At 69.3% G+C, this 27,428-nt stretch overlaps 6 protein-coding genes across 7 annotated transcripts; 2 read left to right on the forward strand and 4 right to left on the reverse strand.

Annotated features, from left to right (window-relative positions):
* The first annotated feature begins 1,163 nt into the window (after positions 1-1,163).
* On the forward strand, positions 1,164-7,197 carry TRMT1 (tRNA methyltransferase 1). The gene is made up of 16 exons (XM_074167260.1): positions 1,164-1,382; positions 2,310-2,365; positions 2,494-2,624; positions 2,748-2,935; positions 3,361-3,476; positions 3,577-3,689; positions 4,636-4,784; positions 4,885-4,968; positions 5,048-5,117; positions 5,240-5,374; positions 5,478-5,563; positions 6,058-6,166; positions 6,257-6,333; positions 6,441-6,560; positions 6,812-6,926; positions 7,080-7,197. The coding sequence occupies exons 4-16, from the start codon at positions 2,871-2,873 to the stop codon at positions 7,149-7,151; spliced, it is 1,311 nt and encodes a 436-aa protein (XP_074023361.1). The 5' UTR covers positions 1,164-1,382; positions 2,310-2,365; positions 2,494-2,624; positions 2,748-2,870; the 3' UTR covers positions 7,152-7,197.
* Positions 7,198-7,299: 102 nt separating this feature from the next.
* Positions 7,300-15,507, reverse strand: MAN2B1 (mannosidase alpha class 2B member 1). Its single transcript, XM_074167265.1, has 24 exons — positions 15,499-15,507; positions 14,078-14,180; positions 13,252-13,425; positions 12,243-12,436; positions 12,017-12,149; positions 11,562-11,704; positions 11,316-11,432; positions 11,142-11,224; positions 10,930-11,050; positions 10,721-10,799; positions 10,516-10,625; positions 10,094-10,201; positions 9,897-10,013; positions 9,610-9,804; positions 9,303-9,400; positions 9,095-9,218; positions 8,888-9,006; positions 8,681-8,782; positions 8,503-8,590; positions 8,333-8,413; positions 8,010-8,246; positions 7,752-7,901; positions 7,513-7,615; positions 7,300-7,427 (listed from the first exon to the last, which is right to left on the reverse strand). Exons 1-24 carry the CDS (start codon positions 15,505-15,507, stop codon positions 7,300-7,302), a joined length of 2,916 nt encoding a protein of 971 aa, XP_074023366.1.
* A 506-nt stretch (positions 15,508-16,013) lies between these two features.
* WDR83OS (WD repeat domain 83 opposite strand) lies at positions 16,014-17,767 on the reverse strand. Its single transcript, XM_074167264.1, has 4 exons — positions 17,712-17,767; positions 16,889-16,994; positions 16,276-16,373; positions 16,014-16,168 (listed from the first exon to the last, which is right to left on the reverse strand). Exons 1-4 carry the CDS (start codon positions 17,744-17,746, stop codon positions 16,102-16,104), a joined length of 306 nt encoding a protein of 101 aa, XP_074023365.1. The 5' UTR covers positions 17,747-17,767; the 3' UTR covers positions 16,014-16,101.
* A 9-nt stretch (positions 17,768-17,776) lies between these two features.
* WDR83 (WD repeat domain 83) lies at positions 17,777-20,148 on the forward strand. Its single transcript, XM_074167263.1, has 9 exons — positions 17,777-17,936; positions 18,524-18,644; positions 18,723-18,828; positions 18,928-18,976; positions 19,080-19,206; positions 19,312-19,379; positions 19,470-19,578; positions 19,697-19,811; positions 19,914-20,148. The coding sequence occupies exons 1-9, from the start codon at positions 17,834-17,836 to the stop codon at positions 20,064-20,066; spliced, it is 951 nt and encodes a 316-aa protein (XP_074023364.1). The 5' UTR covers positions 17,777-17,833; the 3' UTR covers positions 20,067-20,148.
* On the reverse strand, positions 20,143-26,934 carry DHPS (deoxyhypusine synthase). 2 transcript variants are annotated; one of them, XM_074167261.1, is made up of 10 exons: positions 26,909-26,934; positions 22,767-22,947; positions 22,510-22,671; positions 21,712-21,833; positions 21,525-21,621; positions 21,317-21,403; positions 21,102-21,207; positions 20,908-21,011; positions 20,669-20,794; positions 20,143-20,581 (listed from the first exon to the last, which is right to left on the reverse strand). In XM_074167261.1, exons 1-10 carry the CDS (start codon positions 26,932-26,934, stop codon positions 20,486-20,488), a joined length of 1,107 nt encoding a protein of 368 aa, XP_074023362.1. In that variant the 3' UTR covers positions 20,143-20,485. The 2 variants fall into 2 exon arrangements, with proteins under 2 accessions (XP_074023362.1, XP_074023363.1); XM_074167262.1 differs by lacking the exon at positions 26,909-26,934 and having other exon boundaries at positions 22,767-23,021.
* Positions 23,299-26,739, reverse strand: FBXW9 (F-box and WD repeat domain containing 9; the record flags this gene model as incomplete). The annotated part of the gene is made up of 10 exons (XM_074167266.1): positions 23,299-23,582; positions 23,812-23,877; positions 23,990-24,079; positions 24,163-24,276; positions 24,394-24,542; positions 24,627-24,718; positions 24,822-24,934; positions 25,075-25,203; positions 25,774-25,913; positions 26,568-26,739. Coding segments are annotated over 10 exons (1,140 nt in total), but the record flags the coding sequence as incomplete, so codon positions are not given.
* Positions 26,935-27,428: the final 494 nt, after the last annotated feature.

Here is a 27,428-nt window from a genome sequence, read left to right on the forward strand (position 1 = left end):
GAGGGGGGTGGGTGGGCCGGGGGGACCCCAAAACCCAGTAGGGGGGAAGCAGAGGGGGACCCCAGTAGTGCGGGGTGGGTGGAAACACCGCATTCCCTCGGTAACGGGGGGCGGCGCAGGGGTATCCCCCCCCCACCCGGGGAGGCCGGACGGTGCCTCAGGCCCGGTGAAACGGGACGGGACGGGGGGGGGGGCCGAGGCCTGCGAGGGGGGGGGGGGGGAGGAGGGGAAGGCCCAGGGGGGAGGGGCGAGGCTGTAGGGGGAGTCCCCGCCTTACCGGAGGCCGGGGGGGGAGCTGCGGTGCGGCTGCAGCTCCGGCCGCTCCCGGTGCCGCCGCCGGTGCCGTCCCCGTCCCCGCCGCGCTCAGCGGCCATTCATTGTGCGGCAGGCGCGATCAGCCGAACGCCGAGCGCCCCCCCCGCCCCGCGCAGGCGCACCCGGCCGCAGGGGCGGCCAGCCGAGCGCCGAGCGACCCCGCGCTGCTCCACCGGCGGGGAAGGGGGACACGGGGAAAGGCGGAGCCACCGGTATCCCCGCCCCGCCGCGGGATCGGGCCGTGATTCCCCTCCGGGGATCCCCTCCTTCCTTCCCCAGGACCGGGTTTCCCGGTTGCGTTAGGGGCGCGGAGAGAGCCTTTTTGGCCCTGGCGGGGCGCCGTACGTCGCCAGTCACGTGACCCCGGCGCAACATGGCGGCGCCCGTGTGAGGGGCGGCGCGGAGGATGCGCGTGGCGGCGCGGGCGGGTGAGCGATCGGGGGGGGGGCGGGGGAGGGGCGTGGCCTGAATGGGTGGTGTTCTGGAGTGGGCGTGGCCTGGCGGGGTGCGTGACAGGTTTGGGGGGCGCCCGGCCTCGTCCCGCGCCACGGTTTGGGGTGGGGGGGGGGCGGTGGTGTCACCCCTCTGTGTCCTCTCCGGTCCTAAAGGAGTAAACTCCGGGGGGGGGGGCGCTGACCCCGACCCGGCCCCTCGGGGGGCTCCCTGTCCCCCCCCCGCCATCCCCCCCCTTATCTCCGTCTCGCTTTTCGGGGCTCCCCCCGGCCTCCTCCTCCCCCTTTCCCCCTTTCCCCCCCACCCAACCCCCCCCCAAACCGCCTTCCTCCCCCCCCCCCGGGTCGCTCCGGTTCAGCGTTAACCACCCCCCCCACCCCCCCCATCCAGCGGCCGCCTTCAGCTCCCTCCGTAGAGCCACCCAGGGGCTCCCACGAGGCCCCCCCGCTATGGACGGGACCCCCCTCCAACGGTTCCGCGCCCCCCCCCGGGACCGGGGACAACCCCCCCGGGGCCGGCGAGACGCTGATCACCGAGGGCCGCGCCACCATCCTCTTCCCCAGCGCCAACGAGGTCTTCTACAACCCCGTGCAGGGCTTCAACCGCGACCTGACGTGAGCGGGGGGGGGAAAAACGGGGCGGGGGGGGGAGCTCGGGGCCGTCCTGGCGGGGTCTTAGAGGGCCACGGAGTGTCCCAGGAAGGGGGGGGGGGCATGGAGTTTTCCCAGGGGGTCCTGGGAGGATCGTGGGGGGCTCAGGGTTGTTGTGGTGGGGTTCTGGGGGGCCACGGAGTGTCCCGCGGGGGGGGGGGGGGGCGCGCATGGAGTTTTCCCAGGGGGTCCCAGGGGGCTCTGGGGTGTCCTGAGAGGACCATGGGGGGGTCAGGGTCGTTCTAGTGGGGTCCTGGGGGGCTTTGGGGTGCCCCAGGAGGGTCAGGGGAGGGGGGCATGGAGTTTTCCCAGGGTGTTCTGGGAGGATCGTGGGGGGCTCAGGGTTGTTTTGGTGGGGTCCTGGGGGGCTTTGGGGTGTCCCAGAAGGGTCGGGGGGGGGGCATGGAGTTTTCCCAGGGGGTCCCAGTGGGTCCCAGGGGGCTCTGGGGTGTCCTGGAAGGATCGTGGGGGGGTCAGGGTCATTCTAGTGGGGTCCAGGGGGGCTTTGGGGTGTCCCAGGAGGGTCGGGGGGGGGCATGGAGTTTTCCCAGGGGTCCCAGGGGGCTTTGAGGTGTCGAGTGGATTGTGGGGGGGTCAGGGTCGTTCTAGTGGGGTCCTGGGGGGCTTTGGGGTGTCCCAGGAGGGTCGGGGAGGGGGGCATGGAGTTTTCCCAGGGGGTCCTGGGAGGATTGGGGCGGGGGGGGGTCGGGGTTGTTCTACTTGGGTCCTGGGGCACCATGGGGTGTCCCAGGAGGGCGGGGGGGGGGGGCATGAGGCTTTCCTGGGGGCTCTGAGGTTCCTGAGGGGATCTTGGGGGGGTTCAGGGTCACTCCTGCCCCCCCCAGCAGAGTCCCTGACTCCGTGTGTGTGTGCCCCCCCCCCCACCTCCAGCTGCGCCGTCCTGACGGAGTTCGCTCGGCTCCAGCTGCAGCCCAAGGGGATCCGGGGTAAGTCCCGTCCTGAGGGGGGGGCTCCCTCGGGATCCCCCTCCCCCAGGCTCCCCCTTGGCCCCCCTCCTCGGGGTCCCCATCCCCAGGGCTCTGCCACCGCCCCCCCTCTCCACCTTTTTTTCCAGTCATCCTCCCCGGGGAGGAGCAGGCGGACGCGGGTGACCCCCAACCGCCGGGGGACGGTGACGGTGACACCGCACCGGCGCCTGACGGCACCGAGACCCCGCGGACGGCGAGGCCGGGAGAAGCGTGCGAGGTGCCGGGGGGGGGGGGAGCGCAACGCTGCGGGGAGGGGGACGACGACACTGTCGTGTGTCCCCCCTCACCCCGTGAGGGGGTCTCTGCCCCCCCGCCTCGGCATCACCCTCTCTCCCCGCAGGGGGGGCTGCGGGTGCTGGAGGCGCTGGCGGCCTCGGGGCTCCGCTCCATCCGCTTCGCCAAGGAGGTGCCGGGGCTACGGGCCGTGGTGGCCAACGACTTCTCGGCCCGGGCCGTGGAGCTGATGAGCCGCAACGTGGCCTTCAACGGGGTGGGGGACCTGGTGGCCCCCCGCATGGCCGATGCCAGGTAAACCCCTCCTTCCCCCACCCCCCCTGCCTCCACCCCGAATCCCCCCGGGGTGTGGGATGCTGCGGTTCCCCCCCCCCCCCCCCCCCCGTCCCAGCACCCTCGGGACACCCCGAGTCCACCCCCTGCCATGGCCTTACTGGGGTTTTCCCCCTATACTGGCAGGAGGGGGCCCAGACTGGTCCCAGCGTCCCCACAGGGGTGGTCGAGGGGACGTCCCCTCCCCCTGCCCCGAGGGATGCAGCCCCCAAAGCGGGGGCTGGTTTGCGGGGACCCCCACCAGTCCCTCCCAGTGCGGGCTGGGCAATTCCTGTGGGGTTTCCCCAGGGCTGGGGCGGGGGGGGCAGTTCCTGGGACCCCCAGGAGGGCTGGTTGGGGTCCCTATTGCACCGGGACCCCCCTCCCTCCTTTCCCCCCCACCCCAGGATGCTGATGCACCAGAGCAAGGCGGAGAGGCAGCCCTTCGACGTGATCGACCTGGACCCCTACGGCAGCCCCGCGCCCTTCCTGGACGCTGCCGTGCAGGCGGTGAGCGAAGGAGGTGAGCGGGGAGAGGGGGGGGTGGATGTCCCGGGTGCCTGGGTCCTCCCAGGAGCACCCCTGACCCCCACCACCACCATTAACCCCCCTCCCGGGGACAGGGCTGCTCTGTGTCACCTGCACGGACATGGGGGTGATGGCGGGGAACAGCGCCGAGACCTGCTACAGCAAATACGGGGCCGTGTCCCTCAAGGGCAAGTTCTGCCACGAGATGGTGAGTCCTGGGGGGAGCTGGGGGGGGTGTCCCCCATCCCGGGGCAGCGTTGTCAGGGCTGTCCCTTGTGCCCCCTTCCCCTACAGAGAGACTTAGATAGATTGGATCGTTGGGCCAAAATCAACGGCATGACTTTCAACAAGGGCAAGTGCCAGGTTCTGCGCTTGGGCCACAATAACCCCGAGCAGCGCTACAGGCTTGGGGAAATGTGGCTGGAAAACTGCCTGGAAGAAAGAGACCTGGGGGTTCTAATGGACAAGCGGCTGAACGTGAGCCGGCAGTGTGCCCAGGTGGCCACGAAAGCCAACGGCATCCTGGCTTGTATTAGAAACAGCGTGAGCAGCAGAAGTAGGGAGGCGATTGTGCCCCTGTACTCGGCACTGGTGAGGCCACACCTGGAGTATTGCGTCCGGTTTTGGGCACCTCAATCCAAGAGAGATGTCGAGGTGCTGGAGCGAGTGCAGAGGAGGGCAACGAAGCTGGTGAAGGGCCTGGAAAACAAATCCTATGAAGAGCGGTTGAAGGAGCTGGGACTGTTTAGTATGAGGAAGAGGAGGCTGAGGGGAGACCTCATCACTCTCTACAACTACTTGAAAGGACACTGTAGAGAGGTCGGTGCTGGTCTCTTCTCACGGGTAATTAATGACAGAACGAGAGGGAACGGCTTGAGGCTCCACCAGGGTAGGTTTAGACTGGACATTAGGAAGAAATTCTTCCCAGTAAGAGTGGTCAGACACTGGAAGGGGCTGCCCAGGGAGGGGGTCGAGTCACCATCCCTGGATGTGTTTAAGAGCCGTTGAGATGTGGTGTTGGGGGATATGGTGTAGGGGAGAACTTTGTAGAGTAGGGTAGATGGTTGGACTCCATGATCCCAAGGGTCTCTTCCAACCTGGACGATTCTGTGATTCCCCTCTTCTCCCCCCCCCTCCCTACCCCCACCCCCCAGGCCCTGCGCATCATCCTGCACAGCCTGGATGCCCGCGCCAACGTCTACCAGCGCTTCATCCTCCCCCTCCTCTCCGTCAGCGCCGACTTCTACATCCGCGTCTTCGTGCGGGTCTTCACGGGGCAGGCCAAGGTGAAAGCCTCGGCCAGGTGAGGGTTTGGGGGGGGGGGGGGGGGGGAGGTGTGTGTGTGCACCCTCTCGCTGCCCCTGACACACACATCCCCCCCCGGTTTCCTTGTCCCGCGGCAGCAAACAAGCCCTGGTGTACCACTGCGTGGGCTGCGGCACCCACCACCTCCAGCGCCTGGGGAAAGTCACCACCCACGGCACCGGGTACGGCAGGGCTTAATTATGGGGGGGGGGGGCTTAATGATGGCTGGGGGCTCCTCTCACCCTGGCTTTCCCCTTCCAGCTTCAAGTACGGGGCGGCCACGGGGCCGCCCGTGGGTCCCACCTGCGAGTTCTGCCACCAGCGGCACCAGGTGGGTGCGCGTCCCCCCTCCCCTCCCCGGTCCCCTCTGCGACCCACCCCTCAGCGCTGACATCCCCCCCCGCCTCGTGGTGTCCCTCCCTGTCTCCCCCCCGTCCGTCCCCCCCCCCCCAGTTAGGTGGTCCCATGTGGGCTGAGCCCCTGCACGACCCAGCCTTCGTGGAGCGGGTGCTGGCGGCGCTGGAGAGGAGCCCCGGGCGCTTCCCGACGGAGGAGCGGATGCGGGGGATGCTCAGTGTCGTCACCGAGGTATGGGGACGGGGACGGGGGGGGTGGTAGAGCCCCCCCCCCCCCCTCCGAATTTTGGGGCTGGATCTGACTCTGCCACCCCCCACCCCGTGTCTGAGGGCAGGAGCTCGGCGACGTCCCCCTTTACTACACCCTCGACGGCCTCAGCAGCACCATCCACTGCAACACCCCCTCCCTGCTGCAGTTCCGGTGAGGGCACCCCGAACCCCCACACCCCCAAGGTCCCCCCCCCGAACCCCCCCACGGCACCCACACCCCCGGGGCATCCCCAAATCCCAGGGGCTGGGGCACCCCAAAACACCTAACCACCCCTGGAGCTAGAGCATCCCGAACCCCCCACAGAGGCTGGGCACCCGGAATCCCTGTGGCTGGGGCACCCCAACATCCATGGCACCCCCAAACCTGCCCCCCCACCCCTGGGGCAGCCCAAATCCCTGGGGCTGGGGCACCCGAATCTCCATGGCACCCCAAGCCCCCCACACCCCTGGGGTACCCTGACTGCCAGGGCACCCCAAACCCCTGGAGCACCCCAAATCCCTTGGGGCTGGAGCACTCCAAACCCCCTGGGGCACCCCAATTTTCCTACCCCTCCTTGCTTGGGCCCCCTCCTCCGGTTCAAACTTTGGGAAACCCCCCCCCCATGTCCTACCCCCCCAAATTCTGACACCCCCCCTGCGCCCCAGGTCTGCTCTCCTCCACGCCGGGTACCGCGTGTCGCTCTCCCACGCCTGCAAGAACGCCGTCAAGACGGATGCCCCCCCCGCCGTGCTCTGGGACATCATGCGCTGCTGGGTGAGGAGGAGGAGGGGGGGGAGCTCAGGGACACCCCCCACACACACCCTCCCACCCCCCCCCCAACTTCTTGTCCCTGCTCCCCCCCAGGCCAAGATCCACCCGGTGAAGCGTGAGCGGCTCGCGGAGACCAGCCCGGCTTCCCGCATCCTCGCCGTGGAGCCCACGTAAGATCCGCCGGCCCAGGGATGGGGGGGGGGGGGGGGGGGGCACACACCCTCTGACCCCCCCCCCCCAAAACAACCCTGACCCCCCCGCTCTCCGCCCCTCCCAGGCTCCAGGCCTCCTTCGCCCTCCGTGACGACGCCAACCCCAGCTCCAGAAAACGGGGATTGAAGCGGTTCCCGGAAAACCCCGAAGCTTTTTGGGGTCCCAAAGCCAAGGCCAAGGCTGGGTAAGGGCTGGGGGGGGGGGGATTCTCGAGTGTCTGATTGTGGGGTTGGGCTTCCAGCAGCGCCCCCCCCCCCCCCCCCCCCCGGTTTGGCCAGGACAGAGGATAAGGACCCCCAAAATAAGCAGGGGGAGGGAAGGGTTCCTCCTTCTCTTCTTTGGAGGGGGGGAGAATCTCTCTGCCCCCCCCTCACCCCACGCATTTCCCCCCCTGTCACCCCACACTTCCCCTCCCCCTGCCCCCCCCCCCCCCAGGGGTGGAATCTCTCCCTCCCTCCAGGAGAAGCGGAAGCGACACCAGAACAAACGGACGGAGCGGACGGACGACGGGACCAGCCTGAAACAATTCCCCTGCAAACGCTTCAAGGAGGTGGGTCGGGGTTGGGAATAACCCGGGGGGGGGGGTGGGGGGTGTCAGGAATAATGGGGGGGTGGGGGGGGTGTCAGGAGTAATGGGGGGGGGGTGTCAGGACAAGGCAGAGGCCCCTCCTCACCCCCCCCCCCCCCCCCTCCTCTCCCACAGGGAAACTGCTCCTTGGGTGCTCAGTGCTGTTACTCACACGAGGGGGGGCCCCCGGCTGCCCCCCAACCCTGATGCCGCCTCTCCCCCCCCTGCCCCCCCCGATTAAACCGTGCCTGAGAAAAGTCTGGTGGGTTTTAATGCACTTGTGGGGAGATGAAGGGGGGGGGCAGAACTGCCCTCCCACCCGCCCCCCCCCCCGCCAAAGTCAAGCTGGGGCTGCTCAGGGCCCCCCCGGGCCAGCTCCGGGCTCCTTGTACTGCACGGTGGCCAGGAAGGTCCTGATCTCCATGGGCTGCAGCGTCACCCGGCTCGGGTCCAGTTTGGGGACTGGTCGGGGCTGGGACGGACCTGGGAGAAGAGGTGAGAGGAGGCTGGGAGACACCCCCGCCCCCCCAGAGCCCCCCCCCCCAGGACCTCTTCCCCCCACCAGTACCTGTGGCCGGGGTCCAGAGCAGGCGGGAGACGGCTTCGAGGGGCAGGTCGCCCCCCAGGCTCATCTCCTGCAGGGAGGTGACGGCGAAGCCCGAGAAGAGGGTCTGGGAGAGGGGGGAAAAAAAAATCAAAAACCCGTCAGCGACACCCCCCCCGGGAGCCGGGACCCCCTCAATCTGGGTTGGGGGTAGCCCAGCCCGGGGGGGCAGCCCTCCCGCTCTGAGGCCAGTGGGGGCTCACCAGGAGGTCGATGGTGACGGGTTGGGAGCCGTTGGCGCTCTCGCCCCTCTCGAACTGGTGCTCCAGCCGCAGCAGGAGGGTCCCCGCGCCCCACGGCGCCAGCGTCAGGAGGTGGACGTTGGGGGGCAGCTCCCGCCGCAGCCCCGAGAACTGCGGGGAGAGGGTTTAGGAAGGGGGGGGGGGGGGGGGGGGTCGCCGGGACAGAACCTTCCCCTCCTTCCCACCCCCACCTCCCGGGTAGCCCCCTCCCCACCTTACCTGCCGCAGGCTGGGCTGGCCGCGGCCGTAGGAGGAGCCCCCCCCCGGCGCCAGCACGGCGTAGGGGGCCATGAAGAGCTCCTGCGCCAGCAGCCGGTGCCGCTCGGCCGCCGACTCCACCGTGTCCAGCAGCACCAGGTGGCGGCCGCGGACCACCAGCCCCTGCTTGTTGGCTCCCAGCTCCAGCAGCGGCTCCCCCACGCCCCGGTTGTCGTCGTACAGGAGCCGTCGATGGACCTGGAGGGGATGGCGGTTACGTCCCCGGCGTGTGCGTGTCCCCCCCACCCCTTCCTCGGGGACCCCCCCGCCCCGCGACCCCTCACCATGAGCTCCAGGGAACCGTCGAAGATGCTGCTGCCGCCCTGCGAGCGGTCGGTCAGCACCGTCAGCTGGAACTTCTTGTCCTGAGGGAAGGGCCACACGTGTGATGAGCTCTGCCACGGCCTCAGCCCCCCTGCTTTGCCTGTTCCCCCCCACACCTCAAAGCCGGTACCTTGATGAAGATGCGGCTGTTAACGGGGTAGTAATTCCCCGCCACCGGCTCCGTCTGGCTCAGGTTCCACGTGGGACGGTAGTCGCGCCTGGGGAGGAGGCAGAGCCCAGTTACAGGGAGGGGGACGGGGGTCTCGGGGGGGGGGGCTGTGGGGAGTGCCCAGGAGGGGGGCCCCGACCTGCGCTCCAGGATCTGCCGCCCGTTGGAGTCGGTGTAGAAGCGACCATCCGTCTGCAGCGTCGTCTCGAAGCGGCTGATGATCTCCTTGCCCCATCCGTCCCTGGATGGGAGAGGCGGGAGTTGAACGGGGGGGTGCTCTGAGGGGGCACACACCCCACACACCCCCCCCCCCGTTTCCCCAGGGGCTCCCCGTCCCCCGACTTACGCCACGGGGATGGGCCCCACGGTCCACTCCAGCTCCACGTAGGGCTGCCCCGCACGGAGCCGTACCACCTGGGAGCACCACGAGGAGAAGTTCTGATGGACCTCCTGCACCAGCGCGTTCTGCCGGGGACACGGAAGGGGCTCAGCACCCTGGGGACACCCCTGGGGACACCCCGGGGGGGGGGGGGACGCCACCCCCACCACCCACCTTCACCAGGTACGTGGGGACCCGCTTGGAGCCGGAGACGGGGATGGGCTGGGAGCTGTTGGGGCGGAAGATGTAGGCGCCCGAGGTCTGGAGGCTCACGTCGTTGCCGATGCTGGCGTTGTACCTGGAGAGGAGGAGGAGGAGGAGCAGGGGGTGGAGGAAGGTCCCAAACGAGGGACCTGGGTGTCCGGGCCCCACCAGCCCTCACCAGTAGAAGCTCTGGAAGACGGGGAGCGAGATGCTCTTGTCCAGGTTCTGGATCTCCTTCAGGTGCCCCGTGAGGGGGTCGAAGAGCACCCGGACGTGCTGCGGGTCAAGCATCAGCCCCATCACCCCCAGCTCTTCCCGTCACCCCAGCACTGGTTTAACTGGGCCAACGGGGGGGTGCGACACCACCGGGGGTGGGTTTTTAACCCCTCCCCAGCCAGGGACCGGCTCCAGCTCCCAGGACCCCGTAGGGAAAGACCCCAAACGGTGTCCGAGAGGGAAACACATCCCCCGCAGCGGGACCGTACCTCGTTGCTGATCTCCTGAGGCTTCGACGACACCGGAGGCTGGGGGGGGGGAGCGGGGGGGTCCCCACGGCTCAGCCGGGAGACTGTGAAGGTGCTGAAGCCCAGGGGGGGCGCGGAAGCCTGGAAGAGGAGCTCCCCGGTGGCGCTGCCACTGTCCCCCCACAGCCGGCGGGTGAAGTTGGAGACGGGGACGACCTGGGGACAGAGCAGGGAGGGAGTCAGGGGAGGCGGTGGGCTGGCGGGGGGGGGACACGACACACACGGTGGGGGGGGCATCCTGGGCTCACCTCGCTGGGTACGGGCTGGCCCTGGGGGTCTGTCACGGCATAGGACGCCCCGTTGACCGGCAGCCGGATGGGCCAGGAGACAGGACGTCCCAGGGGGTTGTAGAGGATGAGGGTGAACTGGGGGGGGGGACACAGAGCGTCAGCCCCACCGGGACCCCGCAGCCCCCCCCTTCAGCCCCCCAAGACGAGGTGCTCACGCGGCCGGCGGCCTCCGTCAGGGGACAGACGCTGACGTTGAGGGCGTTGCAGAAGACAAAGTTCTCCTTGCGGCCGCTGAGGCTGGCCAGCGCGTTGGCCACCAGGACCTGCCAAGGGTGACACGGCCGGTAACGAGGGCCGGTAACGAGGGGCGCTCATTAGCTCACCCCCTCCCCAAACCACGGCCACCAGCTCCCGTCCTCTGCCTACCCGGACCCCACCTTGTCCCCAAAACACAGCTCAGGGGCTCGTCCCCAAGATGGCCACCAGCCCCCTCTCCCCCCCACCAGGCACCAGTTCACCCCCTCAAACACCAGTTTGCCCCGTGGACGCGATACAGGGTTCACCCCCAGCTGCCGGCCCTGGCCTCACACCCCTCAAAACCCTGTTTTTCCCCCCAAAACGGGCAGCCGGGTCCCACCTGGCAGCTCTCCCACCCCTGCGCCAGCTGCCGGGCGTAGTCGTCGGCCACGTGCTGCTTCTCGGTGCCGCTCACGGCGTCGTGGTGCTGGGCCACGGCCACGGCTTCGCCTGCCAGGGCCGGGGAGGGGGACACACAAGGGGACGTCAGGGACATCCCGGTGGCGGGGGAAGGGGTCCCCGGGGGTCCCCACGCTGGCACTTACGGAGCACAGAGCTGTCCCCATGCCCGTAGGGACCCTCCCGTGCCGCCGGCCCTGCCAACGCCTCCAGCTGGCTGCAGATCTGCGGGAAGGGACGGGGGGGTCAGAGAAGGGGGGACCCCCGGTGACAGAGAAAGGTGGGGAGGGGGACACACCCCCCGGCGTCTGGCGGGGGGTGGGGGTGGGGGGTGGGCAGAAATTTGGTGTCAAACCTGGAGGAAGTTGTTGCTGAGGCGCTCGTAGCGCTTGAAGGCGGGTCGGCTGGTGAAATAGCCCGTCCAGAACTGGTGGGGGCCGTCTGAGTAGGGGAAGAAATCGTCCGTCTTCAGGGACCTGCGTGGAAAGCCGGGCTGTGTCCATCCGTCTATCTGTCCGTCCGTCCATCCGGGGCCCCCCCCCTCCTGACTCCCCCCAAGGGCCTCACCAGGAAAGGTTGGCCCGATGCAGCTCCCAGAGGTAGCAGGAGGGCGTGGAGTAGAGGACGTGGACGCGGCTGCCGTTGGCTTGCTGGAAAAGGTAGGGAGGGGGTGAGAGGGGGGTGAGGGTTGGGGGGGAGGTGTGTGTAGGGGACGGAGGGGACACGGGGACACCCCCTCACCCGGGCGTTGACGTGGGCGATGAGTTTGTCCATGTTCTTGAACCAGAGGTTGGCGTTCTCGTAGTGGAAGTCGGAGCCCATCGTCATGATGATGTGATTGGTGCGGTAGTGCTCAGCCTTTTGGGGGCGGGGGTAGGCGGCACAGGTCAGCACCCCCATTCCTGGGGGGGTGGGGGGGAGGGGAGGGGCAGATCCCAGCATCCAGGACCCCCCCACCCCTGCCACTACCCGGGGGGGGCACCCAACCTGGCTGAGGGCGATGCGCAGGAAGGCGGAGACGATGTCGTCCACGTTGTTCTCCTCGCTCTCCTCGTCCACCACGGGGGGGTCGGAGCAGAGCTGGTCCCAGCAGAACCCCGAGGGGGGGTTGTAGACGTTGGGGAGGATCCCTGGGGACAGGGGGACAACGGTCAGCCCTGGGGCTGGGGAGAGGGTCAGGACCAGCTGGATGGAGAACGGGGCCAGCCCTGGGGACAAAGGAAAGTCCCGGGGGGGGGACCCAGGGGATGGTGACAGCCCCCCAGGAGAGGACAGTGGGCCCGGGAACGGACAAGTCACCCCCCTTGGGAGGGGACAAAGGGACAGCAGGTACAGGTCACCCTTGGGAAGGGATGGGAAGGGGACAGGGCCAGCCCCCCCAGGAGGGGCTCGGGGCAGGGGGGGGAAACACAACACCCGAGGGATGCCCAGCCCTGTCCCACCGGTGAAGATGTCGGCGCTGGGGGGGGCCAGGCTCCCGCTGGCTCTCCAGATCATCTCCAGCTCCCGCAGCTCCTCCCGCGTCTCCTTGTCCTGGTGGTCCACGCGCCCCACGAACAGCCCGTCGTAGCCCATCTTTGGGGGGGGTGGGAATACACGGAGAAAGAGGGGGGGTCAGTGATGCTGGGGTCCCCTGTTGGGCTCGGGGAGGGGGGTGGTGTTCCCCACCTGTGCGAAGATGGCGGCCAGCTGCCGGGAGTGGCCGAAGGGGTCGATCTGCCAGGCCACCCGGGGGGTGGCGCAGCCCCCCAGCTCCTGGCGCAGGAAGCGGCGGCCCAGGGCCAGCTGCTCCAGGGCCGGGCTGTAGTGGGCGGCCGCCTCGTCGCTCATGCACCAGCCCCCCCCCACCAGCTCCAGCCGACCTGCAGGGACATAATTCGGGGGTGGGGGGGGCAGCCCCGAGTCCCTTGAGGGGCACCCCAGACTCCTCAACCCCCCCCCACACCCCCCCAGCCTCTGTGTCCCCTCGGAGGGACATCCCCTGTGCCCCCCCCCCCCCATGGCCACCTCACCCCAGTAACCCCCCCCCCAACACTACATGGCTCCTGTACTCATGTGTGTCCCCCCCCTCCAGGGACACCCCAGTACCCCCCAAACCCTACATGGCCCCTGTACTCATATCCTGTCCCACCCCCCAGGGACACCCCAGTACCCCCCCCTCAATGCCTGTGTCCTCCAAAGAACACCCCAGTCATTGACCCCCCACGTCCCTGCCCACCCGGAGACACCCCAGTACCCCCCCTCCATGTCCCTGTGTGCCCCCAAGGATACCCCAATGCCCCCCCATGTCCCTGTGTGCCCCCCAGGACACCCCAATCCCCCCCCCATCAGCCCGTGTGCCCCAAGGACACCCCAATACCCCCCCATGTCCCTGTGTGCCCCCAAGGACACCCCAATACCCCCCCATGTCCCTGTGTGCCCCCAAGGATACCCCAATGCCCCCATTTCCTTGCATGCCCCCCAGGACACCCCAATGCCCTCCCCCCCATCACTCTGTGTGCCCCCAAGGACACCCCAATGCCCCCCCATGTCCCTGTGTGCCCCCAAGGACACCCCAAGTCCCTCCTTCACATTCCCCCCCACACCCACATCCTCCTCCAGGGAAGCCCCCCCCACCCCGCGTCCCTCCCGGCACCAGCCCCCCCTCCTCAGGGCCGTGCCCCCCCCGCCCCCTCACCCTCGTTAACGAGCTGGCGCACGGTGCTGCGCGTGGCCTCATCCTGCTGCCGCCACCAGCGGGCCAGGAAGGCCACCTCGGCGTAGACGAAGCGGCGGGAGGGGTTGGCCACCAGCTGGGCCACCACCGAGTCCAGGATGTACTGCACCCCCGCGTGCTGCACCTCGTTACGCACTGAGGGGTGTGTGTGTGTGTGTGTGTCACCCGGCGGCACCGTGACAGGCCGGGGGGGGGGACACACACACAGGGGATATGGGGTCCCGGCGAGGTGTGTGGGGACACAGGTGACATCTGGGGTTTGTGGGGGTGATGGAATGGGGGGGGGGGGAGGAGCACAGGGTCCCAGCAGCATCCAAGGGATGGGGGGGGGGGGGGGGGGAGGGCAGAGAAATGCCCAAGGTGGGGGGGGGGGGGGGCGGACACAGAAGGGTCCCAGCGCTGTCACAAGGGGCAAACAGGGGGGGTCACAACACGGCACTGGGGACAGCGGGCGGGAAAGAGGGTCATTGTCCCATCGTCCCCGTCCCAAGGCCAGGATTTGTCCTTCTGACCCTCCCTCCCCTCCTCCCCCCCCAGGAGGGCCCCCCCCAGCAGGGCCACAGGCTCCATCTGTCACTTGTCACCCCTTCCCCCCCCCCAAAGCTGGCCTTGTCGAGCGTCACCCCCTCCTCCCCCACAGCGGCCTTGGGAGGCGTCACCTCCGTCCCCGCAGCCGCTGGGGTGGCCTTGGGGACGTCACCACCCCTCCCTGGGGACTCTGTGTGTGTGTGTGTGTGTGTGTGTCCGTCCGTCCGTCCGTCCCCCCCGGGGTGGCAGGGACACTCACCTCCGTAGAAATACTGCTCCACCGTCTTGAGCCATCCCACGTCGTCGTGGGTGTGGGGCACCAGGTGGACGTTGAGGAGGTCAGGACGCGTGGGGGGACACGACTGCGGGGGTGAGAGGGGGGGAAGGGTCTCTGGGGGCTCGTACGGGGCTGTGCGCACCCCACATGTGTCGTCCCCCCCCCCCCCCAAAAAAAACGGTTTCCGGAGGAAGCCGTTGGGTTGCAGAAGTGGACGCAAATGGTTGCGAAAAACCAGTGGCCGGGAGGCCTGGGTGCGTGTGTGTCCCCCGCAGTGACAGCCCGGCCACCCCCCCGGCTGACACCCCCCCACTGTCGGACCGGGCACCCCAAACCCTCCTCGTCCTCCCCCAGGGCCCCCAGCCCAGCCCCTCCCCAGTGCTCCCAGTCCCAGCCCGGGCCAGACCCCAACCCCAAACTGTCCCAGTTCCCCTCCCCCAGTCCCAGCCCGGCTCCCCCGTCCACCTTTCCCCAGTTCCCCCGAGTCTCTCCCAGTATCCCAGCTCCCCCTGCCCCAGCTCCTCCCAGTCACCCCCCCTGTCCCTCCTGGGTTCCCAGCTCCCCTACCACAACCTCTCCCAGTTCCCCCTTAGGCCTCTCCCAGTCCCTCTTTCCCCCATGCCCCCAGTCTCTCCCGGTTCCCGTTTCCCCAGTGGCCCCAGTCCCTCCCAGTTCCCCCAGTCCATCCCAGTGCCCCCAGTCTCTCCCGGTCCCCGTTTCCCCAGGATACTCCGGTGCCCCCCCAGCCTCTCCCAGTCCCCGTTTCCCCAGTTCCCCCAGTCCATCCCCGTTTCCCCAGTGCCCCCAGTCCCTCCCAGTTCCCCCAGTCCATCCCAGTGTCCCCAGTGCCTCCCAGTTCCCCTAGTCCCTCCCAGTTTCCGTTTCCCCAGGACGTTCCGGTGCGCCCCCAGCCTCTCCCGGTCCCTCCCAGTCACCTCCCGGCCCCACCTGGTACCCGCAGCCCGCGGCCGCCGCCGCCCCGAGCAGCAGCAGCGCCGCCGCCCCCGGCACCGCCATGCCGCTCGCGGGCACAGTCATGTGACCACGCGTTCACATGACCCGAGGGGGGTCTCCCCAGCCCAGCCCGGCCCGGCCCGGCCCGGCCCGGCCCGGCCCCGCCCTCTGGGCAAGCGGGAGCCAATGGGCGGCGAGGGGAATAACGGAAGGCGGTGACATAACGGACGGGCGCCAATAAGGCGGAGGAGCGCTCATGATTGACACCGCGAGTCCCGCCTCCCCAGGGCGGGCGTTGGCAACGGCCCCTCCCGCGGCGGGAGAGCGCCCGGTAGCCAATGACGCGCGGCGGCTCTCGAAACCCCGCCCCCGCCGAGCCGTGGTGGGTGGAGAGCGCGAGACGGGCAGGTCTCTCCGCCAATGGGGCGTCGAGGAGCCGGGTCCCTCACAGCGGCCATGGCGCCGGCGGTGCGGAGGGGAGCCCCGGGGGCAGCCAGAGCCGAGGGCTCCCCTCAGACCCTCGGGCGCCCCCTAGACCTGCCCCCTGCCCCCCCCCCCCACACCCCCGGGATTTCCCTTGTACCCCCTGGGGCTCCCTTTAGACACCCCCCCCCAGTCTGCCAGGGCTCCCCTCAGACCCCCCTGCCTCCCCTCAGGCCCCCTCCAGGCCTCCCTCAGCACCCTTGGGGCTCCCCTCAGACCCCCCAGGCTCCCCTCAGACCCCCCTGCCTTTCTTCAGCCACCTGGGGCTCCCCTCGGACCCCTTCCAGGCTCCCCTTGTCCCCGGGGGCTCCCCCAGCCCTCACACCCCATGGCTCCCTCTTTACCTCCACCCATCATTCCTCCCTCCGATTCCCCCCAAACCTGGGGGGGGGTGTCCATCCCCCCCATCTGCCCGCCAACCCCATGGCTGTGAGCAGGATCCACCCACGCAGGTACGTGCAAACCACAACGACCCTGAGCTCTGCCCCAGCATCCCCCTTTATTGTCCCAGCCCCAGCACAACCCACCGCCTCGCCTGTGATGAGCAACCCCCCCCCGGACACCAGCCATCACCAGGGGGGGGACATGGGCTGGGGGTTCTGCAGGTAGGACATCACCACGGCCGAGATGGAGAGCCTGGAGAGGGAGAGAGACACCAGCCCAGGGTTCAGAGACCCCCGCAAACCCAGGGCGGTCTCCCCGCTGTCCCCTCCGGGGGGGACGCGTCACCTCGGGGCACTCACATGAAGCTGCTCATCATCTGCTTGGTGTCCTCCGAGCTGCGGGAGTTGGCGAAGCTGATGAAGGAGCAGTAGACGGCGATCCAGGCGCACCACTTCAGCTGCGGGCAGAGGGGTACGGTGTGGGGACACCCTGGGGACGGTCCCTGATCTCCTGAATCCCCTGGGGACGGTCCCTGTCCCCCTGAGGCCCCAGGGGACGGCCCTTCCCCTTGAACCCCCTGGGGATGGTCCCTGAACCCCCTGGGACAGCCCTTGTCCCCCTGAAACCCCTGGGGATGCTCCCTGTCCCTCCAAGACCCCCGGAAGATGGTCCCTGTCCCTCTGAATCCCCCAGGGACGGTCCCTGTGCCCACCTCGTCCCCCCTTGGCCACCTCAAAAAGCCCTGGGGCTGGCTCCTGTCCCCCTTGACCCCCCCTTTAGGGACAGCCCCTGTCCCCCCTTGCCCCTCGGCCACCCCAAATCCCCCCCCCTCGAGGATGGTCCCTGTGCCCCCATGGCCCTCGGCCACCCCAGAGCCCCCCCAGGGACCATCCCCAACCACCAAAATATCTTCTCACTGCCCAGCCTGGAGCCCCCCCCAGCCCTGGGCAGGTCCCCCCCGGTGCCCCCCACCTTGAGCATGAGCCCACACATGCTGAAGACCATCCCCAGCAGGTTCATGTAGTCGGGGGTGGGGTCCTCCAGCGCCGGGTTGGTCTCGGTGGCCGGTGGCTTGTACCTGGGGACGGCCCCGTCAGGGGGACGGGGACCCGGTTCCCCCCCAGCCGCCCCCCGGTCTCCTCCCGGGTCATCTCCAGGTCCCTCCCGGTCGATCCCGGCTCACCTCCTGGTTGTCCCCTGGTCCCCTTCCGGTCCTCCCCCGGGTCCCTCTCCCGGTTGCCCCCCGGTTCCCCTCCAGGTCGTACCCGGTTTCCCTTCCCGGTCATCCCCATCTCTCCTCCCGGTCACCCCCCGGTCCCCTTCCCGGTTTCCCCGGTCGACCCCGGTTCCCCTCCCAGTTCCCCTCGGTCTCTTCCCGGTCCTCCCCCGGGTCCCTCTCCCGGTTGCCCCCCCACTTCCCTCCAGGTCCCCCCCGGTCGCCCCCGGTTTCCCTTCCTGGTCCCCTTCCCGGTCGTCCCCTGCTCTCCTCCCGGTTGCCCCCCGGGTCCCCTCCAGGTTCCCTCCCGGTTGCCCTCCCGGTCGACCCCCTGTTATTCCCTCCGGTTCTCCCCCGGGTCCCTCTCCCGGTCGCACCCCGCTCCCCTTCCCGGTTTCCCCGGTCGCCCCCGGTTCCCTCTCCCGGTTGCCCCTCGGGTCCTCTCCAGGTCCCCCCCTGTCCCCCTTGCTCTCCTCCTGGTCTCCTCCCGGTCGTCCCCCGGTTATTCCCTCCAGGTCCCTCCCGGTCGTCCCCCTGCTCTCCTCCCGGTTATTCCCTCCGGTCGCCCCCCGGCCCCACCTGGCCACCCGGGCCGGCCGCCGCGGGTCCGCCATGCCGCCCCGCCGCCCGCTTCCGCCGCCGCCTCCGGAAGAGGCCCCGGCCCCGCTCCCCGCTCCCGGTGCCGGTGCCCGGTCCCCGCCATGGCCTTCCCGCGGCCCCGGCCCGCCCGCCCCGAGCTGCCGCGGCGGCGGGTGCGGACGCTGGAGTGCGGGCAGGGCGCGGTGCGGGCCGCTCGCTTCAACGGTGGGGGCACGGGGACCGGGGCGGGGGGGGGGGCGAGGGGGAGGGACCGGGACCCGGGAACGGGGACCCGGACCCCATCCCGGGGGGGAATAGGGACCCGCGCCCCATCCCAGGGACCCCCAATTCCTGGATCCCATCCCGGGGGGGGGGCGGGAATAGAGACTTGTGCCCCATCCCAGGGACCCCAACTCCTTGATCCCATCCCGGGGGGGTGTAACAGGGACCCGCACCCCATCCCAGGGACCCCCAACTCCTGGATCCCATCCCGGGGGGGTAATGGGGATCCAGTGCCCATGCCGGGGGGAGGAAGCGGGGGGGCACACTCCCAGCCCCCGTACCAAGCGGATAACGGGGATCTGGTCCCCATCCCGGGGGAGGGGGGAATTAAGCCCTGGGGACCCCCAACTCCTCGATCCCACCCTGGGGGGAGGAAGGGGGGGCACTCCCGGTCCCCATCCCAGGGAGAGGAACAGGGACCCGGGTTCTTGTCCCTGGGAAGGGGGGGGGAGGTAATTGGGGCCCGCAGCTCTGGGGAGGGGGTGTCGATGTGGGGTGCTGGGGGGGTCACCAGGGCCTCCCCTCCCCAGTGGATGGGAACTACTGCCTGACCTGCGGCAGCGACAAGACCCTGAAGCTCTGGAACCCCCACAAGGGCACGGCGCTGCGCACCTACCAGGGCCACGGCTACGAGGTGCTGGACGCCGCCGGGTAAGGGACAGGGGTGGGGGCTGCGGGGACCCCCCCCACCCCAGCCCCACTAACGGGGCACCCCCTCTCCCCCGCCAGCTCCTTTGACAACAGCCAGCTCTGCTCCTGCGGGGCCGACAAGACGGTGGCTCTGTGGGACGTGGCCACCGGGCAAGTGATCCGCAAGTACCGGGGACATGCCGGGGTGAGGACACGGTGGGGGGGGGGCTCTGGGGATGGGGGGGCTTCGGGGGGGGGAGTTTGGGGGTCCCTGTGGGGCGCTGACTCCCTGCTTCTCCCGCAGAAAGTCAACTGTGTCCAGTTCAATGAGGAGGCCACCATCATTGTGTCTGGTAAGGGAGCGGTCCTGGGGGGTCCTGCCAGCACCAGAACCCCCCCCCGACACCCCCTTTTCCCCTCCGACACCCCCTTTCTCCCCCCCATCCCCCCCCCCAGGCTCCATTGACTCCACCGTCCGCTGCTGGGACTGTCGCTCCCGTCGCCCTGACCCCGTCCAGGTCCTGGATGAGGCCAAGGACGGCATCTCCAGCGTGAAGGTCTCCGACCACGAGATCCTCTCAGGGTGAGGGAAGGGGACACTCCTGGGGGGTCAGGGACACACCTGGGGGGGTAGGGGGCCCCCCAGGATTGCATCCCCCCCAGCACTGGCACCCCTTTCTCTCCGCAGCTCCGTGGATGGCCGCATCCGGCGCTACGACCTGCGCGCCGGCCAGCTCTTTTCCGACTACATAGGGAGTGAGTGAAGGGGTGCGGGACATCCCTGGGGGGTGCCCCAAGGTCTGGGGGGCTCTCGGCCCCCCCCTCAAACCCCTGTCTGCCCCTCAGGTCCCATCACCAGCGTCTGCTTCAGCAAGGACGGGCAGTGTGCCCTGGCCGCCAGCCTGGACTCCACCCTGCGCCTGCTGGACAAGGAGACGGGGGAGCTGCTGGGCGAGTACGAGACCCCCACGGCCCCACGGCCCTTCTGGGGGGCTGTGTGTGTGTGTGTGGGGGGGGGGGGGGTCCCCGCCTCACCCCGTCCTTGTGTCCCCCCTCCCTCCCTGTCCCCGCAGGTACACGGGCCACCGCAGCACCTCGTACCGGCTGGACTGCGTCCTGAGCGAGCAGGACACCCACGTGGGAAGCGCCTCCGAGGACGGACACGTCTACTTCTGGGACCTGGTGGAGGTGAGTGGATAAAGCGGCGGGGAGGGGGGGGTCGACCCCACGCTTTGGGGGTCCCGAGGACCCCCCCTACATCCTCACGTGTCCTGTCCCCCCCCCTCCCAGGGCTCGCTGGCGCTCAGCCTGGCCGTGGGCCGCAGCGTGGTGCAGTCCCTCTCCTTCCACCCCACCCTGCCCTGCCTGCTGGCCGCCACCCAGGGCCAGCTCCAGCTCTGGCGCGAGGACACCTTCCAGCCCGAGGGGGACCCCGACACGTGAAGGGGGGGTTTGGGGGGGGCCCCCCACTCGCCTGCGCGCCCCCTTTCCCCGCTAACGAGGAATAAACCCGCGGCGTAGAGAGATTGCGGTGCTTTATTGTGAGCAGCTTCAAATAAATACAAGCGCTGGGGAGGAAGCAGATGGTACAGGGGGGGTCGGGGGGACAGACAGACGGTCGTGGGGGGGTCCCGGACAGGTGGATGGTATAGGGGGGGTCCCAGCTCCCCCACTCCCCCGAATCACCTCCCTCTCTCCTCTGTGCACGCTGCTGTTCAGGGCACGGAGCCTGGGGACATCAGGATGGGAGGCCCTGCAGAGAAATCAGGGGCTTGGCACCCCCAAAGTGGGGGTTCAGCCCCCTTAAAGTGGGGTCTCACCCTTCCCAAAGTGGGGGGGCTCGGCTTCCCCCAGGGACACCCTCAATCCCCCGCTGTCCCAGCAGGAAACGCGTCGGCTCTTTGGGCAAACGTCTCCGCCACCAGCAGTGGAAAGACCAGGGAAGCGTCGGCGTAAACCTGGGCACAAGGAGAGGGGGGTGAGGGTAGGGGAGCCCCCCTCACCCCGGGCACCCCCCCCCCCCCGAGACCCCCTCAGGGCCCCACCTTGACGGGGGTGGCGTCCATCCGGATCTTGCCCCAGGACACGGCCTCGTCCGGCCGCGCTCCCGAGTCGGAGCCGTCAAACTCCTGCGCCGTGTTGACGTAGACGGAGAAATCGGCCCCGTTCCTCTGCGGGGGCCAGGAACAGGGTGAGCGCCCGCCCCCCGCCGTGTCCCCTCACTGGGGGTGCCCCCGTGTCCCTTGGGAGGTGTCGGGGTGTCCCCACCCCCCCCGCCCCTCACCATGAGGTTGGCGTTGGCGATGTGGTGCTTCACCAGCCCCCCGCCCAGGATGATCATCCCCGTCTTCCTGGCGAAGATGGCCTGGGTGTTAATGAGGCGCAGGTCTGTGTGTGGGGGGAAGACGGTGTCACTGGGGGGGGGGAACGACAGGAGTGTCCCCGAGTGTCCCCTGGGGGTGGGACACACACACTCACCCTCCACGATGTCCAGCACCAGCCCCGGGCGCTTGTAGGAGTGGAAGAAGATCATGTCCCCCAGGGAGCCATCGGTGAGCGCCGGGCTCAGCACCGGGATGTTGTTCTGGGAAGGGGACGCGGTGACGGGGCTGTGAGGGGCCAGTAACACCCCCGGGGGGATGGTGACACCCCCCCAGTGTCCATGTGTGTCCCCCTGCCCCGTCCCCACTCACCTTCTGTGCCCAGTAGCAGATGGACTCAGGGTTGTCGATCTCCTTCCCCAACCGCGCGATCATCCGGGAGGGCGTCCACCTCATCCCCTGCCGGACCCCCACGCTCAGGACCACCATCTCGGGGGGACCCAGGCATCCAGGCCCCCCCCCAACCTCCCCTCCCCAGAGCCTGGGAGGACCCCGGTGTCTGGGTGACCCCCCCCCAAACCTGCGTTTCTTGCTCCTCCACCATCTGCTCCAGGATGGGCATCAGCCAGTCCTCGAATTTGCAGTAATTGTCATTGGGCACCAGCAGGTTCCCGATCCTGGGGAGGGGACGGGCTCAGCGTGGAGGGAACCCCCCCACCCGGGAGGGGACCCCCACACCCGGGAGGGGACCCCGATGCCCCCTGAACCTGTTGATGCCGCTGCGGCGCAGCTCCTGTCCCCGCAGGCTGAAGTCCCCGATGAAGGTGGGCGCCAGGCACTTGATGAGATCCTCCTCCACCCCCCCCGCCGTGGTCACCACCACGTCCACCTGCCCGGGGGGGGACGCGTCAGGGTCTTGGGGACACCTCGGGGACAGGGCTGAGCCCCCAGGACACCCCAGAGAGCCCTGGGACTGGGGGAGACCCTGAGGGATCCCTCAGGACAGGGCCGGGACCTCGGGGACATCCCCAGGACCGAGCTGGGAACCCCCTGAATCCCACAAGGACCTGAGGGACAGGGAAAAGGACCCCCCAAGGACATGAGGGACCCCCTGAATCCCACAGGGACCTGAGGGACAAGCTAGGGACCCGAGGGACAGGGAAAAGGACCACCACAGGATGTGAGGGACCCCCTGGGGACAAATCTGGGGACCTCCTGGATCCCACAAGGACCTGACGGACAGGGAAAAGGACCCCCCAAGGACATGAGGGGCCCCTTGGGGGCCCCCCTGTATCTCACAAGGACCTGAGGGACGGGCTGGGGACCTGAGGGACACCCTAGAGAACGGTGCACCCCCCTGGGGACCCTACAGGGACCCCCGGGACCGGCTTGGGGACACCCCGAGGGCTCCCCCAGGGCACTTCAGCGATGGCCCCCGGGGGGGGGTGGGGGGGGTGGGACCCCAGACCCTTCCATCACCCATCACCCATCACCCGGGTGTCCCCACGCGTCTCCAGGTGTGTGTCACCCCCCCCACACACACACCCCCCCCGGTGTCCCCGCACCATGTTGCGCTGCACCAGGTACCGGATGGTCTCCCGGACGCCGGAGCTGACGAGGTTGGAGGTGAAGCCCAGGAAGATGGTGCAGCCCGAGGGCGGCCGCCGCCCGCCCAGCGCCGCCCGCGCCCGCTCCTCCTCGCTCAGCGGCTCCAGCTTCGCCGCGATCTGCGGGCGGGGACCGGAGCGGGGGGGGGGGGGGGTGTGTGTCAGGACCGGCTGAGCCCCGGGACCCCTCCCTTACCCCCCCGCCCCGGCCCCACCATCCGCTGGATCTCGGCGACGGCCTGGGCGAAGCTGGTGGCCTGGAAGCCGGTGGTGCGGAAGGAACGGAGCAGCGCGGCGTGGTCCGGGCCGCCCGAGAAGTCGTAGCCGCGCACCGGGAGGCTCTCGGCCGGGAGGGGCCCGCTGGGCTGCAGCACGGCCCGCAGGGCCCCGGCCGGGACCGGCCCCGGCGCCGCCATCGGGCTGCGGCCGGCCGCCTCACTCTCCCGCGTCGCCGCTGGGCGCCGCCATCTTGGCCCGCCCCCCCGCTCACTGCGCCTGCGCGCAGCCGCCTTGCTCCGCCCCCGCCTAGCTCTGCGCCTGCGCGCCGCCATCTTGTTCGCCGCCGGCTCCCTCTGCCGTACGGCTGCACGCCGCCATCTTGGAGAAGGGACGGTGGCCGCCGAGGGGCAATAAGCACCGAGACGCGAAACGTCTCCGCTCAAGGGGTGGCGCTGGAGCAGGCTGACCCCGAAACCTCCCAAAACTGCCCCAAAACCGCGGGGATGCACCCGCGGGGAAACGCAGCCTCCGCTCCAGTCAAATCTTTTTAATACCCACGAACGGGTGGCAGCACCGAGCCCCAGTGGGGGCCTGTCTCTTCCATGTTGGGGGGGCGCAGAGGGTCCCCACGGCTGGCGGCGGGGAGCAGGGATGGACCCCCCCCGGCGGCGGGGAGCCCCCCAGCCCCGGCAGCCCCCCATTCCCGGGCAGTGCAAGTGCGGGGCCGCGGTGGAGCGTCAGGTCCGGAGCCTCCAAACCTCGACCGAGAGGCCACCGGAGGCGGCAGCCACCACGTCCCCCTCCACGCTGATCTGGGGGGGACAAGAAGGGCGTCAGGGGGGCCGGGTAGGGGACACCCCCTGCCCCGGGGGGACACCCCCTCCCCGTCCTGGGGACCAGGGCAGCAGATGCCATGGTGGGGGAAACCGAGGCACGTGTGCACGTGTACACGTGTGTGCATGGGGGGGCATGTGAACACACGTGTGCAAAGAGGGGGGCACGTGCGCACACGTGTGCAAAGAGGGGGTGTCACCTCCTCACCCCGTTGAGGACGTCGTCGTGCGTCCAGGAGCAGATGGTGCGGGGAGGGTCCGTAGGGACGTGTATCTGCGGGAGAGCGAGAGCCGTTGGTAGCCCCCCCAGCCCCCCATAATGGGGGCAGCAGGCCTCCCCCCCACCCCAGCCCAGGGACATGTGATGGCGACAGAGGGACCCTCACCCGCAGGGTCCGGTCGGTGGACGTGGTGTAGAGGGACCCCATCGAGTGCCAGAGCCCCGTGATCTGCAGCCGGTGCCCCACATCGAAATACTGCGGGAGGGGAGACACAAAAACACTCCCGTGAGGCGTCGGGGGGGTACCCAGACACCCCCAAACCCCCCCAGGGTCCCTACCCGGGCGGGCTGGAAGCTGCCGGTGCTGTTCCCAAAGACGTAAACCCGGCCCTGGTTGTCCCCGGCCCAGAGCTGCGTCCCCCGGTAGGACATGGAGAGCAGGTAGTTTTCCAGCTGGGGGGTGTGAGAAGGATCGGGCTGAAGGTGACGGAACCACCCCCCAGCCCCAATCCCGGTTCCCCGCGGGTCTGGGGGGGGGAGGGGGGGAAGGGGGGGGGCAGCAGGACCCACCTGGAGCCGCTGCAGGACCCCCTGGGCCCGGCGGTCGAAGACAACGAGGGTCCGGTCCTCGCTACCGGACACGATGAGCTGGTCGTCGGCCGCCAGGGAGAGGACGGCGCTGGCGTGGGGCTTGTAGCTGCGCACCAGGGAGGGGCCGGCTGCCGGAGGAGGGGGGGGGGGGGGGGGGGCAATGAGCCAGGGGACACCCCCCAGCATCCCCCCCCCCCCCGAGCGGCACCAACCGCGCGGGTCGTAGATTGTCACTGTCTTGTCGTAAGTCCCGGTGACGAGGACGTCGGGGCGGTAGGAGAGGCAGAGCACGGCCGCCTTTTCCCTGGGGGCGAGGGGAGGGTTGAGGGGAGATGGGGAGGGGGCAGATAGACACACACACACATCCCCCCCAGAACCCCCCCAAACCCTCCCCCTTCAGGGTTTACCTGATCTCCCCAAACTGCTGCCCCTCCGCCTCCAGGTCCCAGAGCTTGACGGTGCTGTCCCAGGAACCCGAGCAGACCCTGTTGTCCCGAGAGGCCAAACACCAGACCCAGCCCTGCCAGAGACAACCCAAAGCACCAAAAAAAAAAAAAACCCACAAAAACCCAGTCCCAAAACCGCCCCGGGACTCCCCAAAGAGGGGACGGGGGGATGAGGGAGGCGGGGGGGGGGAGTTATAATGTCTGTGCCCCCCACCTTGTGCGTCCCGTTGCGTTCGGTGCCCAGCGCCTTCACCAGCACTTTGCCGGGGGCCTGTCCCAGCTGCCGCAGGTCCCACAGGTTGACGTTCCGGTCACGGGCACCCGAAACGCAGAGGGTCCCCCCCTGACAGGCGGAGGGGACAGGGGTGAGGTGGGAACAACCCCCCCCCCAGAACCGGGGGAACTCCCCCCTAGAACCAGAGAACCCTGCTAAAACCAGGGGAACTCGCCCAGTAGCAGGGGAACCCTCCCCAGGACTGGGGGGGAAGCCCTCCAGAACGGGGGGGGATCCCCTCCAGAACCGGGGGGGAACCCTCCCAGAACTGGAAACCCCTCCCCTAGAACTGAGGAACAGCCCCCCACCAGAACATGGGGGATCCTCCTTAGAACCTGGAGGGACCCCTCCCAGAACTGGAGAACCCCCCCCCCCGCCCCCCCTAAGGACCGGAGAACCCTCCCCAGGAACCAGGGACCACCCCCCCATGACGAGGGGACGCCCCCCCAGGATGAGGGGACTCCTCCAAGAACTCGGGGGACCCTCCCTGGAACTGGAGAATCCCCCCCAGAACCAGGGGAAACCCTCCCAGAACTGGAGAACACCCCCCCCGCCCCAGGACCAGGGGGGATCCCTCCCCAGGACTGGAGGACCCCTCCTCAGGACCGGGGGGAGCCCCAGCGTGCCCCCCCCACACACCTGCAGCAGGAGGACGGAGTCGACAGAGGCGAAGTGTCCGTCGTCCAGGGAGAAGTGCTCCATGGGGGCCCCCCCGCCCCCCCAGCGCTGCAGGTGCTCCTCCAGGTCCACGCAGGCAGCCGACCAGTCGAACCCCTCCTCTGCGGGGAAAAGGGGGGGGTGTCGGGGAGGGGGAAGGGGAACCCCCAAACTGAGGGGGTCCCTAACCCACCCCCTTCGCCCCGTGCAGCCACCCTGGGGTCGGCAGAGTGGGGGAAATGGGGTCGGCAGAGTGGGGGAAACAGGGTCAGAGTGGGGGAAACAGGGTCAGAGTGGGGGAAACAGGGTCAGAGTGGGGGAAATGGAGTGTTGGGGGGGGGGGTGCTGGGGGGGTTCCAACCTGCTGTGGAAAAATGTGGGGGTCCCCAACTTCCCAGAGGGAAACAGGGGGCGGGGGGGTGTCTCCAATTCCCCACATTCGCCCCATGCAGCCACCCTGGGGTTGGCAGAGTGGGGGAAATCGGGGGTTAGGGGGGTTCCAACCTGCTGTGGGGAAATGGGGGTGGTCCCCAACCTCCCAGAGAGAAACTGGGGGGGGGGTCCCCAACTCCCCATATTCACCCCCAACCCCCTTCAGGGTGGGCAGCGCCAGGGAAAAGGGAATATCAGGGGCGTCCCCAAGCCACGGGGGGGGGAAATATTTGGGGGTAGGGGTGCGGGAGAGAGGGTTCCCATGGAAAAACAACCACAAGGGGGGGGGGAATCCCTTCATTTCCCACCCCCCCTGTCGTGTCCCCCCCCACCTCAAGACCCACCTTCCAGGACGGGGAAGGGACCCCGGGCGCTCCGCTGTAGCCGGAGCCTCCAGGCCACCACGTCCCTGGCCACCTCCCGTAGGGCCCGGCAAACGTGGGGCAGGACCCCCCGAACCTCACGTGCCCCCAGGTACCCACAAATTTCCAGCAGCAGCTCCAGAGGCAGCGACAAAAGCCCCCCCGCGGCCCCCCCCGGGGCTGAAGAGGCCGCTGGAGGCGGCCTCTTCAGCCCCGGGGGGAGCCGCGGGGGGGGAACGGGAGGGCTAAGCTCCGGTGGCGGCGGAGGCGGGGGGCAGTCCGGGGGGGTCCCTGGACCCCGAAGGCGGGTGACGTACTCCTGTGCCTGTCGGTCGGGGTCCCCCTCCATGGCTGGGGGGGGGTTGGGGGGGTGTCAGCACCTCCCTCAGAGCCCCCCCCCTCAAAAAATACTGGGATTTGGATCAAATTGGGACACCCTCCTTCCCTTCCTCCCCAACAGCGGGATTGGCACGATCCTCCCCCCCCACAATGCCGGTGTCGGGACCCCCCTGTGCCTAAACCCCCCCCCCCCCAACTCCTAAACCCGCCCAAAGCCCCGGTACCGGGACACACACACACACACACACACACCCCCAACGATAGCGGGACCCCCAGGCCCAGATCCACCCCCCAAAGCCGCCGGTACCGGGACCCGTCCCAACATCTAACTCCCTCCGGTACCGAATCCCTCCCCCAAAATCCCTCCCCTTCCCCCCCCAATTGGGAACCCCCAACGCCCAGACACTTTCTGAACCGCCGGTACCGGGAACCGCCCCAGCACCTGAGTCCCTCCATCCGCGGTACCGAGACACCACCCACCCACCCCCCCCGGCACCGTTCAAC

The sequence above is a fragment of the Numenius arquata genome, unplaced genomic scaffold, assembly GCF_964106895.1.
Source record: "Numenius arquata unplaced genomic scaffold, bNumArq3.hap1.1 HAP1_SCAFFOLD_1232, whole genome shotgun sequence".
Lineage (NCBI taxonomy): Eukaryota > Metazoa > Chordata > Aves > Charadriiformes > Scolopacidae > Numenius > Numenius arquata.

What these genes read in the sequence shown, in the direction of transcription:
- WDR83OS (XM_074167264.1), bottom strand. Translation starts at nt 17,746, where the DNA reads ATGGCGGACCCGCGGCGGCCGGCCCGGGTGGCCAG. An exon ending in TGTGTGGGCTCATGCTCAAG is followed by an intron (nt 16,374 to 16,888) that starts GTGGGGGGCACC and finishes CTCTGCCCGCAG; the next exon opens with CTGAAGTGGTGCGCCTGGAT. An exon ending in CAGATGATGAGCAGCTTCAT is followed by an intron (nt 16,169 to 16,275) that starts GTGAGTGCCCCG and finishes CTCCCTCTCCAG; the next exon opens with GCTCTCCATCTCGGCCGTGG.
- TRMT1 (XM_074167260.1), top strand. Translation starts at nt 2,871, where the DNA reads ATGAGCCGCAACGTGGCCTTCAACGGGGTGGGGGACCTGGTGGCCCCC. An exon ending in CCCTCCCTGCTGCAGTTCCG is followed by an intron (nt 5,564 to 6,057) that starts GTGAGGGCACCC and finishes CCTGCGCCCCAG; the next exon opens with GTCTGCTCTCCTCCACGCCG. An exon ending in CCTGCAAACGCTTCAAGGAG is followed by an intron (nt 6,927 to 7,079) that starts GTGGGTCGGGGT and finishes CCTCTCCCACAG; the next exon opens with GGAAACTGCTCCTTGGGTGC.
- WDR83 (XM_074167263.1), top strand. Translation starts at nt 17,834, where the DNA reads ATGGCCTTCCCGCGGCCCCGGCCCGCCCGCCCCGAGCTGCCGCGGCGG. An exon ending in GCGGGCCGCTCGCTTCAACG is followed by an intron (nt 17,937 to 18,523) that starts GTGGGGGCACGG and finishes TCCCCTCCCCAG; the next exon opens with TGGATGGGAACTACTGCCTG. An exon ending in GGCCACCATCATTGTGTCTG is followed by an intron (nt 18,977 to 19,079) that starts GTAAGGGAGCGG and finishes CCCCCCCCCCAG; the next exon opens with GCTCCATTGACTCCACCGTC.
- MAN2B1 (XM_074167265.1), bottom strand. An exon ending in CAGCGCCGACATCTTCACCG is followed by an intron (nt 11,705 to 12,016) that starts GTGGGACAGGGC and finishes CCCTGTCCCCAG; the next exon opens with GGATCCTCCCCAACGTCTAC. An exon ending in GTCTTCCAGAGCTTCTACTG is followed by an intron (nt 9,219 to 9,302) that starts GTGAGGGCTGGT and finishes CCTCCTCTCCAG; the next exon opens with GTACAACGCCAGCATCGGCA.
- DHPS (XM_074167261.1), bottom strand. Translation starts at nt 26,934, where the DNA reads ATGGAGGGGGACCCCGACCGACAGGC. An exon ending in TGGAGGAGCAAGAAACGCAG is followed by an intron (nt 21,404 to 21,524) that starts GTTTGGGGGGGG and finishes GGGGTCCGGCAG; the next exon opens with GGGATGAGGTGGACGCCCTC. An exon ending in TGGACGCCACCCCCGTCAAG is followed by an intron (nt 20,582 to 20,668) that starts GTGGGGCCCTGA and finishes CCTTGTGCCCAG; the next exon opens with GTTTACGCCGACGCTTCCCT.